Raw genomic sequence first — 12,763 nt, forward strand, 5'->3', positions numbered from 1 at the left:
GAAGTTACACCAGGGAGGTTTAGACTGGATATTGGGAAAAATTTCCATCACTGCAAGGGAACATTGGCAGCATTGGAACAGGCTGCCCAGGTAGGTGGTTGAATCACCATTCTTGCAGGTATTTAAAAACTGTGTAGATGCAGCATGTAGGGGCAGGATTTAGTGATAGACTTGGTAACCACAGGTTAACGGTTGGACTTGATGATCTCAAATGTCTTTTCCAACCTAAATGATGCTATGATTCTGTGATTAAACAGCTCTTACTGCAGAGCTACTTGAGACAGGGGCTGACTTTAAGAAAAGTAATCCAGTGTATTTCGCTGTAGCAAGTCTTGGTACAGCTTTTCAGTAAAGTGGGAGAACCAGTTATGCTAGAACAATGGTGGGATTGTGAACTGGGAATAAACTTTAAGAGATGGGAACTTCTTAAACTGCCAGTGTGCCAAAAAAACTCTCCAAGCATCCCTTGATATTACTAAAAGACCAGACTTCTGCTCTAGTATGTAAGTCCTTGAGAACTTCTCTGCGTCCTTCTGCTCAAAAAGGGGCTTTAAGTCTACTACTTAGTGAAACAATATTAGTTGTGTTTTCATTTTTTAAAAAAATCCCTTGGTTAACAAAAAGCTTAACTTCTGCTGAAATGAAAAATAAGAACTGATAAATATTCTTCCCTTTCACTAGAGGGAATCTGAAATGTCAGAATTGCCTCTGATGAAGGTAGCTGGGGAAACCCTTAGATTTTGAAATTTTGAGTAAGGATATAAATGTTGAATTTCACCCTTAATATAGTTAGCACAGTAACTCTTTCTACACACTAAATACTATGTGAATTACTTAGAAGTAGAGATTGTACTATAGCTCTTCTTTAAAATTCAGGACACATGTAATCAAGTAGAAGACCATGGCTAATTAGTTACTGAAGTTTTTTCACATTTTTGTATTTTTAGTTTTTAAACTTGAGTTTTATACCTCTGTCTACTGTTGAGTAGTGCTATCACGTACAGTAATTCTGAGGACTACAGATATATTTGCTATTCAATTTCATCTTAAAGGCTGTCAGTGCTGTTTTCTGGACTACACTACTAGAAGGTTTGGCTCAGTCTTGCAGCTTGGATGTACATTTAGCTCTGATTTATTTTAATAGATTTTTTTCTACAGAAAGACTAAAGGATTGTGTAAGCTAGTGAATTTCTGAAAAGCAAATCAAAGAATAAAGTGTACATACACTGTAATTTAATGGTGACAAATATGTTTGCACAGGTGCAAGGCATCTTCCTTTAAATGTACGGTTCTGATACTGCTTATGAGAAGATACAGGAGGCATACATGGATGAACAAGGAGCTGCTGGATAAAATAAAACAGAAAAAGGAGGCCTATGGGGGATAGAAGCAAGGACAGGCGGCCTGGGAGGACAGAGAATTTGTCCAAGCAGCCAGAGACCAGGTTAGGAAAGCTAAAGCCCTGATAGAATTAAATCTGACCAGGGACACCAAGGACAACAAGAAAATTTTCTATAGATATGTCGGTGATAAAAGGAAGACTAGGGAAAATGTGTACCCTCTTTGGAAAGAAATGGGAGGCCTGGTTACTTGGGATATGGAGAAGGCTGAGGTACCCAACAACTTTTTTTCCTGAGTCTTCATCAACAAGTGCTCCAGCCACCGTGCCCAAGTCACAGAAGGCAATGGCAGGGACTGTGAGAATGAAGAACTGCACACTGCAGGAAAAGATTAGGTTCAGGAACGTCTAAGGAACCTGAATATGAATGAGTCCGTGGGACCTGATGAGATACATCTGTGGCTCTGGAGGGAACTGGCAGATGAAGTGGCTAAGCCACTATCCATCATATTTGAAAAGTCATGACAGTCTGGTGAAGTTCCCACTGACTGTAAAAGAGGAAACATAACCCCCATTTTTGAAAAAGGAAATAAGGAAAACCTGGGAAACTACAGGCCAGCTGGTCAGTCTCACCTCTGCACCCAGCAAGATCATGGAGCAGATCGTCCTAGAAACTATGCTGTGCTAAGGCACATGGAAAATAAGGAGGTGATTGGTGACAGGCAACATGGCCTCACTAAACATGGCAGGCAAATCATGCCTGAACAAATTTTGTGGCCTTCTACGACAGGGTTGCAGAATTGGTGGATGAGGGAATAGCAACTGGTGTGAACTACCTGGACTTGCGGAAAGCGTTTAGCACTGTCCTGCATGAGATCCTTGTCTCTAAATTGGAGAGACATGGATATGACAGGTGGAGCACTCGGTGGATAAGGAATTGGCTGCATGGTTGCACTGAAAGAGTTGTGTTCAGTGGCTTTACATCCAAGTGGAGACCAAAAGCCAGTGGTGTTCTTCAGGAGTCAGTATTCGGACCAGCACTGTTTATTATCTTTGTTTAGTGACATGGACAGTGCACCTGCAGCCAGTTTGCCAGCAACACCAAGCTGTGTGGTGTGATGGACAGGCTGGAGGGAAGGAATGCCACCTAGAGGGACTGTGACAGGGTTGAGAGGTGGGCCTGTGGGAACCTCATGAAGTTCCAACACATAGTGCAAAGTCATGCGTGTGAGTTGGCGCAGTCCCAGGCACAGATACAGGCTGGGTGGAGAATGAATTGAGAGCAGCCCAGAGGCAAGGCTTGGGAGTGTTGTGGACAAGAAGTTCAATGTGACCTGGCAATGCGCTTGCAGCCCAGAAGGCCAGCTGTATCCTGGGCTGCATTAAGAGAAGCATGGCCAGCAGGTCAAGGGAGGTGATTATCCCCTTCTACTAAGCTCTTGTGAGGCCCCACCTGGAGTGCTGTGTTTAGCTGTGGGGCATCCAACATAAGAAGGACATGGACCTGATGGAGTAAGTCCAGAGGAGGACCACAAAGATGATCAGAGGGCTGGAGCACCTCTCCTATGAAGATGGGCTGAGAGAGTTGGTGTTCTTCAGCCTGGAGAGGAGAAGGCTCCAGGGAGACCTTATAGCAGCTTTCCAGTACCTAAAAAGGGTCCTATCAGAAAGCTGGAGAGGGACTTTTTACAAAAGCATATAGTAGCGTGAGGGGTAATGGCTTTAAGCTGAAAGAGGGTAGATTTAGATATTAGGAGGAAATTCTTTACTGTGAGGGTGGTGAGACACTGGAACAGGTTGTCCAGAGAAGCTGTGGCTGCCCCATCCCTGGCAGTGTTGAAGGCCAGGCTGGATGGAGCTTTGACCAACCTGGTCTAGTGGAAGGTGTCTCTGCATATGGCAGGGGGGTTGGAACTACGTGGTCTTTAATGTCCCTCCTTCTGTGCAGCTGCAGTATTTGTCAATTTTTTTAAGTCAGCCCATAACCATCAAATATTTTGTACTCTACAGTGTGATAAATCAGGCTTAAACAAAATTACAAAACCTCCAGATTACTGTTTAAAAAACCTTAATAGCTACTATTTTCTAAGCCTTTGTACTTTGAAAATACAAACCAGCAATTTGAAGGAAAAGGTCAGTGTCCACAATGAAAATACTGTAGAACTAAGGTTTCTAAAATATAGTTGCTTGCCAAAGAAACCTACATTCTAGAAACTTTAGAATACGTCTGCCTGTATGTGCACGTTATAAATTGAACTGTAAGAATTCTTCAAGTCTGTAGTATCTGTGGCTGATCTTCAAAGCTAGGATATAGGATTCCAGCTTACATACCAAGCTGTGAGTGTAGAACATTATGGTTGCTGTTTTCTGTGATGTGTTTCTGTATCTGTAAAAGAATTTCTAGCTCCTGATATTTCCACATGTCCTGGGATAGATTGCAGTAAGATTGTGGTATTTGTTGAAGGTTGTTCTTAAATATTTCCCCCTCACCCCATGCCTGGGGGCAATTTTGTTACATCGTGTCAGTTAGATACTGTTAAATCTCTTCCCAAATACTGTCTTTGAAATATGGTTTTCTTACACCGTCTGACCTCTGAGAGTCTTTCTCATGGTTCTGATAATAAAGATATGACTGGCTTTCTTGTTCCAGGGTTAGCTTGGTTGATGCTAGTCTAGGGATTTTAAGCGGTGTGCTTCACTGGACAGTTAGCAATAGGCCTGCTCTTCACTGGGGGGGCTATGTCTGCAGTGTTTCAGAACCTGCATCTTTGAATCAGATGCAGAAATGTCGTGCAGCCTAAAAGACCTGTGAGGGCCTCCTTGCGTTTGTAGGATTGTTTTTGCTATGCATTCTGTTGCACACCAGTCGTCTTGGTTGATAGCTTGCACAAAGTGCAGTGGTATGGTCTTGAATAAGCTTTTAATAGTAAACAATGGATTTTAATACTGTTTGGATCTTTGCTCCTCTGTAGAACTGACTGATAAGATGTATACAAAAAGCAGTGTCCTGTTATGTGTATTTGCCCTTGTATAAGTTGTATAGGGAAATTAAGCTTTGTATACTATTAATTCATATAGGTTACCTCTGAAAAGTAGAGCAGCTTGATAATTTTAACAATTTTCACCTTTGGAATGAGAAGACTGTGTTAAGGTGTGCAGGAACAAAGATTCCTGTATTTTCTTCCACTTCAGATGCTGTAATTAAAGATTATATTTATCTTTAATGCTCTGCTGATACGAGAAAATGTGGCATTAAATCCTGACTACTGGTCACTGAAACGGAGAGATTCACTCTTTAGAACTAAAAGTTAAAATACAAGTGTAGGCATCTCATGCCTATGTTTAGTTGTTTGGGTTTGGTTTTGTTAATTCAGCACTAAGCTGCTTAACTCACCCAAACAGCTTGGGATTGTGAAAAACATTTTCTGTTGAAGAACTCAGTGAAATCAATTGGAAAGAATACTATTCTTACAGTTCAGAATCTTATATTCCTAGTCCTGTAATAAGGAACAAAATCCTGGATGAAGAACACATTCTGAAAATCTAGGTATGGCTACTAAGGATTTTTTTTAGAGCCCAGTTTGAGCTTTTGATGAGGTAGATGTATTTAGTTAAAAACTGGGTGTGAAAAAGTGAAGGAGAAGAAGACAAAGTAGAGCAGAACGTACGTTCCTGATGGTAATGTCATAGGCCCAAGAGACTTGTGTTATAATCTTGTGTTATCTCTTGCTATACTGCAAATCTGTTAAGTGAATCACACTTATTTCCACTTTCCTATGTTAAGCTTTTGCATACTAGAGCTGTGTACTAGTAGACCTCTGTCATCTATATTTGTAGAAAATAGGTTATTGCTTGGAATGCTGTGTGCTAGTTGTTAATTGGACATGTTGAGTTTTTGTATAATATTGCATGTTGATCTGACATTTTGAGATAAATTTCATGAGTTTGTCTGTTTTATGATAGCTGGAGCTGGAAGAATGCATGGAAAAATTAACGGAAGAACAAAGAGCCAGAGTAAAGGCTGAGGAACGGGTAACGGAGGTAACGATATTTAATTGTTAATGATCTGTACTTTTAAAGGAGGCAGCAACCAAACTATCCGCTTGCTTAATTAGGAGTAATTATCAGTGACCTCTAACATGGTAGCTTCCAGAGTTTTGGTTCAAAGTCATATGGATCATTTACTAGCCTAAGCGCAGTGATGAAATCTGTGTTTAGTAATGTGTGTTTGTTCTCCTGATTGTACCAGAGCCTTGAACTCCAGATCAAGCTACTCTTTCAATGTTTCATTCATTAGGTGTATTACTTACGATCTGGGGCATCCTGATGTTTGTTTTTCTTGAGAAAGTGGTTAAATCTGTTTGCAGTTTGCAGCAGATGGTTAGTTCTTTGAGGTTTCCCACCTTCTGTATCACGCCTTATGCTGAAAAGCTGTTTGTTGTAAATGTTGTTTAATTTGGCTTATGTGTCTCTTTGATTTTTAAGTTTTGTTTCTGGAGGGAATAAAAATATCGGACAGTTTTCTGCATGACATGTTGGCCATAGCTGTCAGTTGTTTTGAGGCACAGTTTTGCATTGTGACAGAACCAAACTAACAACTTGTCACACTTAAAATTGTGAGGCCTGTTTCCCCTCCGTCCAGTGTTGCTGACTTAAAAAGATCCTTTTGCATCAGGAAGCGGAATTTCTTGTAATAGGCTTGAGTGTAAAATAGTGTCAATGAATGGGTTTGGTTCTTAGATGTGATCTGAAGCAGAATCAAAGTAGTGGTACACTTTGCAATTTGAGCAACCCACAGTACAAGCAGCAGATATCCACAGAGCGCTCTGAACTCTACAAGACTGACCATAGTCCTCCAGTGCAGCCATTCCTATCCTGCTATAATGTGAAGTGCACCAATGTGCTCTGCTGGATATCTGTCATTTGAATAGTTAAATGCTTTTTAAGGCTAAATACCCACTGCAAGAAATGTTTCTCTGTCATGCTAGACCACTTGGACCTAGCACCTTGTCTCAAGAGAAGGGATAAACTAAGTAGCAGTAATCTCTGAAATTGTTCATTTTGATGTGACTTTAACAGCTATAGTGTGCTACACAGATCCATAATTTTTTGTCCTTCTCTCATAAAAGATGAAAAGGAAAGCCTGTGGTAGCAGTGATTGCATAGCTGTAATCTTAAATGAGTGTCTGAGTTAACGTTTCCCTCAAACACAAACCCCTGTATATCCTGCAGTTATCATTCAACTTGCAGTTTGTCATTGATTTGATTAATGTTCAATTTGGAGAAAAATCGGATCATCTTGAACTTTCAATTTTGGGATGCACAGTGCAGGGGAGAGGTACAGTAGTACCTCTTAGATACAGAGGGGTGAATATAAGGAGACCATTGGCCTTCGTTAAAGTTTTTACTAGTAAAATAAATTCTTTGGTGTTAATGTGTCATATAATGCATGCAAGATAACATGATATGAAAGCTAGGTTTTTTTGCTTGTACTTGCCTCTGCAATATTCTGTACATACGGAAGACTGCTGAGCCAGCAGTTTTGAGTGCCTGCAGCAATTTCACTATGGTAGCATAGAATTGTAGCTGTGGATAAACAAACCTGCACAGAGCTTGATATAACAGTGCCCTAAATATTTCTGGCTTCAGGAAACTCTCTTACCAGTTTTATCAGTTACTTTGGGTATTTCTCTTTGTGATACTGCTTTATAAGCTTGCAAGATGGTGGTGGGTATTTTGTGGTTGTTTTTTTTTAAATGACAGTGATAGAAATTACTTTACTTTTTTTCCTTTTCCCCCCACTGCCATAGCTGGAAATTGAAAATGCACGATTAAGGAATCTAAATACCTCCCTATCTGAGGTTCTTCATGCGCAGTCGGTAACCAACATGATTTTGGAAGATGAAGGTGTTCTAGGCAGCATTGAGAACTCTTTCCAAAAGTTTCATGCTTTTTTAGACCTCCTTAAAGATGCTGGGTAGGTTGTCACTTTACTTAAATCTTACTGTTTCTGCTGAGATTTCTTTCCAGAATTACCCTCCCAATGAAGTATGCTGCACCTTCTCCCCCTCCAGATCTCTAGGACTATACTTGCAAAGAGCAATGGAAGAAAAATTAACTATGTACCTACTGTTCTTTTACTGTTTTCTCAGTGGGAAAAACATGATCAAAGCACTGTCCAGCTGAATTCATGTATCTGTCCTTGGGAAGGGCTGTCAAGAAGCCCATTCTGAAAAAAAAGAAAGCTTTTATTAAAGCATGTTTCTAAGTCTTTTTTGGATCATCTTAGCTCTTAGCATTCCCTTGATATGAAAGGCTTGAAATACAGTTGAACTGGCTTCAGAAAGTGTCCTGTTGCCTTGAGCCCCCTTTTACTAATTGAAGTACAGAAATCTAGATATATGAATTTGGCCTGTGTACTTAAATTCTGGATTATTTAGTATTACTTGAAATATTTGAGAGAGTATTATTAATGTTTGTCTTAAGACTCTACCACTGTATCTGTAGTTTCTCGGAAGATGGTTCGTCCTTCCTGCTTGTTAAAGGATTTCAGCCTCAGTCCTCAAACCTGTTTTGTAAAGTTTTTGTAGCCACACATGGCAATCTTGTCCAGGAGAATAAAGGAAAGATATATTGTATCATATATCATATATGATAGATACATTGTAGTCTACCCTGCCTGTTCAGAGAAGACCACCAAAGATTCTACTTGCCCTCCCCACCTCTTGCTTCCATCCACATCTACATTGTAAACATTATTATGTTTACATGTAATGTAACAAGTTACATGTAATGTAAACTTAATGTAAAGCTCAGCCTGAGCCTATTTTCTAATTTAGTGCCAATCAGTTGGTAGGGCTGCCATTGCTTTTAAAAATTAATTTCAAACTTTGGAGGAAGGGAAAAATGCTTTTTTGCTACATTAAATAAAAAAAATATATCAGATGGGCTCTGTGTCTATTTGTGATAATTGGGAGCTGTTCTGAGAGTTACAGAATCCTAATCACAAAGACTGCTGTTCTCAGTAAGTTTCTATATGTAATATGCTGTGCTGTCAATTGATGGCTGCAACTTCCTACTTCTTACTAAGGCTTAAAACACCCCAAGTGGTAGGTTTGGCCAGCTTGTAAGCTGGCAGGTGAAATAACATGACTGTATTTGTGAAGCATGTAATTGGATTTGGCTCTTAGAGATTATGCTAGTTTGGGAGATGTGCACCAATCTTCTGCTTGAATGATAGTTTCACTCTTTGTTCTGCTTGACAGGGAATCTGCTTGCCAGGATCCTGCTCTGAGATCAGTGCAAACTGGGAGAACTTCATTCTTAGCTTCATAACACTGAGTGAAGCCTGACAGTTATGAATGTGCAGGCTAATTTGTGCAAAGATAGGAAAATAACTTTAGCTACTTGTTTTCATCTTTATTAAGCTATTTTGGATGCCTCAAAAAATGATGAAAAAAACATATCTTCAAAACTTTACATTCTGTTTCTGCTTCTGATTTTGAATGTTGAGGCTTTTCACAGGGTAAGATATTTATTTTTGTGTGTGTCATTTTCTATTAAACTTTATTCTACAGACTTGGACAACTTGCAGTATTAGCTGGGATAGACCAGTCAGATTTTGGTCTTTTGGGGCACCCACAAATGAATTCTACTCTCAGTAAGCCTGCTAACGTGCTAAAGGAGAAGTCTTTTGAAGAAGACAGACAGGAGCATACCCAGAATAGCAAAGTAAGTCTATAGAGAGAATGCTAGTGGCAATGTACATGATGCTGTTTAATGTACTTCTCAGCTGTTATGCCCTCTGACTGAAAGTAATGATTACCAAATGATCCATGTGGTTGTTATTACAGTCTTTTGCTGTAGCTGTATTTATACAAATCATAATAATTCAGTCATTAATGTCAATTTTTAAAGTAAATACCATTTGGAACAGAAACCATAGTATTTTGTAATGTACTAAAGAATGTGTTGGTGGTAATTATGCATTTCTTATTCTGAAATATGAAGTTCCAGCGGTGGTATGCACCCATTGAAAATGGAAAATACCATGACTACGTTTGTTAGAAACGTTAATGGTGATGTATAGTGGTTTTAAAAACTTAGTCTGATAGTAGGGGGTAGTACAATATGTTGAAAAGCACAAATTTTCTTTTAAGTAATTGCAGTGTATATCTCGAGTCCTGTTAGATTCTACGTGGACCATGCCATGAATTTCAGGGAACTACACATTCGCAATATTAACAATATAATGTTTTACTTTCTACTCTGAAGTCATAAATAGAAAACCTGCTGGATTTTTCAAGGGAGATACCAAGTTCCCTTAAAAAAAAAAAGACAACGACCAGGCTTAAGTTTTTAAAGTGATTAAAAATTAAGATTCTGGTAGCTTACAGCTTTGCCCAAATTGGATCAAACTGTCATGGTAAGAACCATTCTGCATTCCAGTGGGTTTCTTATACCAAATGTCTTCTCCATTAATTATTCCAAATTCCTCAAGAACACCATGACCATCTAAAACATGATGGTAAAAGGTGTTGGGGTTTTTTAATGGTGTGGAAAGCAATTTCCAGTTTTGCAGTTTGAATCTGCTAAAAGTTATTTGAAGTAATAGAGCAATTCTGATCATAGGTTCTTTGACATTTGTTGTAGTTTGGCTTGCCACAGTGTTTTCAGCTGATTTTCTGCACTGTGACGTTAACTTGTTCGTGCAGGTCATGTGAGTCATTATTTTTCTAATTCAGCTACATTTAGAAGCCTGAGTTTGAAGTGTGTTTTAAGTATACAAGACAAAAGATGACTACAAAAAGCTTCAACTAACACACTGCTCTCATACTTACCTCCTAGTATTGGTTAGTTCAGATTCTTGTAGCAGTTAGATATTGTGGGATAGACTATTGGGACCACTGTGAACTGTGAGCAAACATAATGAATTGCAGGTATTTCAGAATGGTAGACATGATTAGACACTTGCTGCTTCAGTGTAACAGACATATTTTTGTAGTATAAAGTTCAAGCTAGATGTGAAACTGTAATATGCCTACTCTGTGTCATTATCACTGTAGCAATCTTCTTCTGAAACTTGCTTGCTTTGAAAGGTAATAAAGGTTGTGTATTTATTTTGCTGTTCAGATTTAGTATGTGGCAGTTGCAATACTGGATTTTTTTTCTCTAGTCACATCGGTATCTTCATTGGAATCTCTTATTTCAGAACAGAGCTGGGGACATCCAAGGTTCTCTTCCTGGTACATTTCAATCCGGGATCGTTGTGAATAATGCCTTCTCTGGTCGTAGAGAAATACAGGAACTTCAGACTGCCGGGCAGCAGTACCAGCCAAGCTCATGGAAGGAAAGCGAAGCTCAAACATTTACCCAAAATAAAGAAGATAAGCCTCGAAATAGTACTTCTACATTCTCTGAGAAGAGAGTCAAACAACATGAACAAGCAAAAGGGCATCACTCAGCAAGACAGTTGGTTACCAGTCTGCATTCAGTTTCTGATTCAAGTGTACATATTAGAAGTAATGGTAGCAGAGTATCCAGTGGTGCTTCTAGTGAAAAAGACAAAAGTTGTTCCTCAAAGAAGTACATCCCTAGAGCAAATGAAATGGCAATTCCAAATGATGGAGCAAGAGGAGACCAAAATAGACAGCAGACAGTAAACCGCTCTGGAACTGATACTGTAGGATCTGGCTCTGAAATACAAGAAAGTATCCAAAGTGTTACCAGCATTTGAAATGGTTCCACAATGTTTGGTCTGTTCTTTACACTTGCCAGATTAAAAATAAATTTTGGATACCTCAGTATAGTTTATGAAGTTTTTGTAAAGTAATGTAGACTTTGTAACCTTTGTAATTATTGCATGCTCTTCAGTATTCCTTTTTCATTTATGCATCGCTTGTCACTAGATTTTTGTATTTGGAGAAGTGATGCACTGGTAGAATGGTACCCGTCAGTTTGTACTACGTACAAAAGGTTTCTGGTGTATGGGTTTCATTATGTGTCACAGATCTCATTATAGTGTAAACAGTTTTGAGCTAATAAAATGAATTTGAGCACAGTTTTTTCCCCAGTATTTATTTCCAGTGGATTGCAATGGAAGTGGAAAAATTTGTTTTAGAGCAAACGTAAATTCATGCCTAACAGCATGTGGGTATGACATTCCCAAGGGTAGTGGAAGTTACAGATTCAAAACAGCCCAGAAACATCTCTACAAGAAATATCTAAATGCAGACATTCTTCCTTATTGCTGTGACTGCAGATCATAGAATTGTGTTGGAAGGGTCCTCTAGAGGATGCCTAGTCCAACTAAGTACATTGCTGTCAGGACCTAGAGAAATGTAAGAATACAAAACTAAAATAATATAATTGTTTTGCACAGGCAACTGATTTGCAGCTTCTGAACTATAGCACACAGTAACAGAGTTTGGTGTGGCTCGTGTGGCATGGAAAATCATTTTGCTTTGCACCAGGAATAATAAGATACATTTCAGTATGGCCCTGAAAAATAAAGTAGTATCTATTTGTACAGTTGCCTGAGGGCCATGAGAAGGCAATCAGTCAAGAGCTTAATACAATAATTGTTTCCTTCACTAACTACTATTTTGTATGTAAATGGGAGTTCTGTAGAATATAAGTTACTAGGAAGGGATGCAGAGATGAGGAAGATGCTAAACATTTAAGCAAGCTTTAGGAAAAGTGTTTTTAAGCAACATAAAATTTGCATTTGGAAGAATGAAACAATCTAGGCTGTTTTAGTTCAGGGTTTAAGTCTCGGTCATTTGGTTCAACAATGGGAGTGAATTTTGCTTTTGAATGAGCCATTCAATTTTATTTCCTTAAAATAACTTATTTCTATGACTTTTTCACATGCGAACTCTGTGAGATTGGATAAGTAGAATCTGACATGCAGTGCTCATCTTCATGAGAAAGTTCAAATGCTGAAAAGTCAGCACATTGTGCAGTGGTCATGAAAAGCTGTCTTTTTAAAAAACTGATCAAATTTAAGTATTTTGCCTTTATTTCACTTTTTATGAGAGGTGCCTGAGGACTGGAGGAAAGCCAGTGTCACTTCAGTCTTTGAAAAGGGCAAGAAGGAGGACTCAGGGAAACTACAGGCCAGTCAGCCTCTCCTCCATCCCTGGCAAGGTGATGGAACTGCTCATGCTGGAGGTCACCTCAAAGCATGGAAAAGATTAATTGGGTGTAATCAACATGGATTGACCAAGGGGAAATCACGCCTGACCAACCTGATAGCCTTCTGTGCTGGAACGCCTGGCCGGGTGGATGAGGGGAGAGCAGTGGGTGTTGTCTGCCCTGCCCTCAGCAAGGCTCTTGCCCCTGTCTCCCACAGCCGCCCCAGGTGAGCGCAGGCCGGGTGGGCTGGGCGCGTGGGCAGGGAGGTGGGCTGAGACCTGGCTGATG

At 39.5% G+C, this 12,763-nt stretch overlaps 1 protein-coding gene across 8 annotated transcripts in view; it reads left to right on the forward strand.

The window, feature by feature from the left end:
- Positions 1-11,142, forward strand: part of CEP78 (centrosomal protein 78) — a 30,688-nt gene extending 19,546 nt beyond the window's left edge. For all 8 annotated transcript variants that reach the window (XM_055699105.1, XM_055699101.1, XM_055699100.1 and 5 more), the window contains exons 13-16: positions 5,303-5,380; positions 7,150-7,316; positions 8,917-9,070; positions 10,551-11,142. In XM_055699105.1, coding sequence (XP_055555080.1) covers positions 5,303-5,380; positions 7,150-7,316; positions 8,917-9,070; positions 10,551-11,075 — 924 coding nt within the window. In that variant the 3' untranslated portion in view covers positions 11,076-11,142. The remainder of the gene's footprint in view (positions 1-5,302; positions 5,381-7,149; positions 7,317-8,916; positions 9,071-10,550) is intronic.
- Positions 11,143-12,763: the final 1,621 nt, after the last annotated feature.

The sequence above is a fragment of the Falco cherrug genome, chromosome Z, assembly GCF_023634085.1.
Source record: "Falco cherrug isolate bFalChe1 chromosome Z, bFalChe1.pri, whole genome shotgun sequence".
Taxonomy (NCBI): domain Eukaryota; kingdom Metazoa; phylum Chordata; class Aves; order Falconiformes; family Falconidae; genus Falco; species Falco cherrug.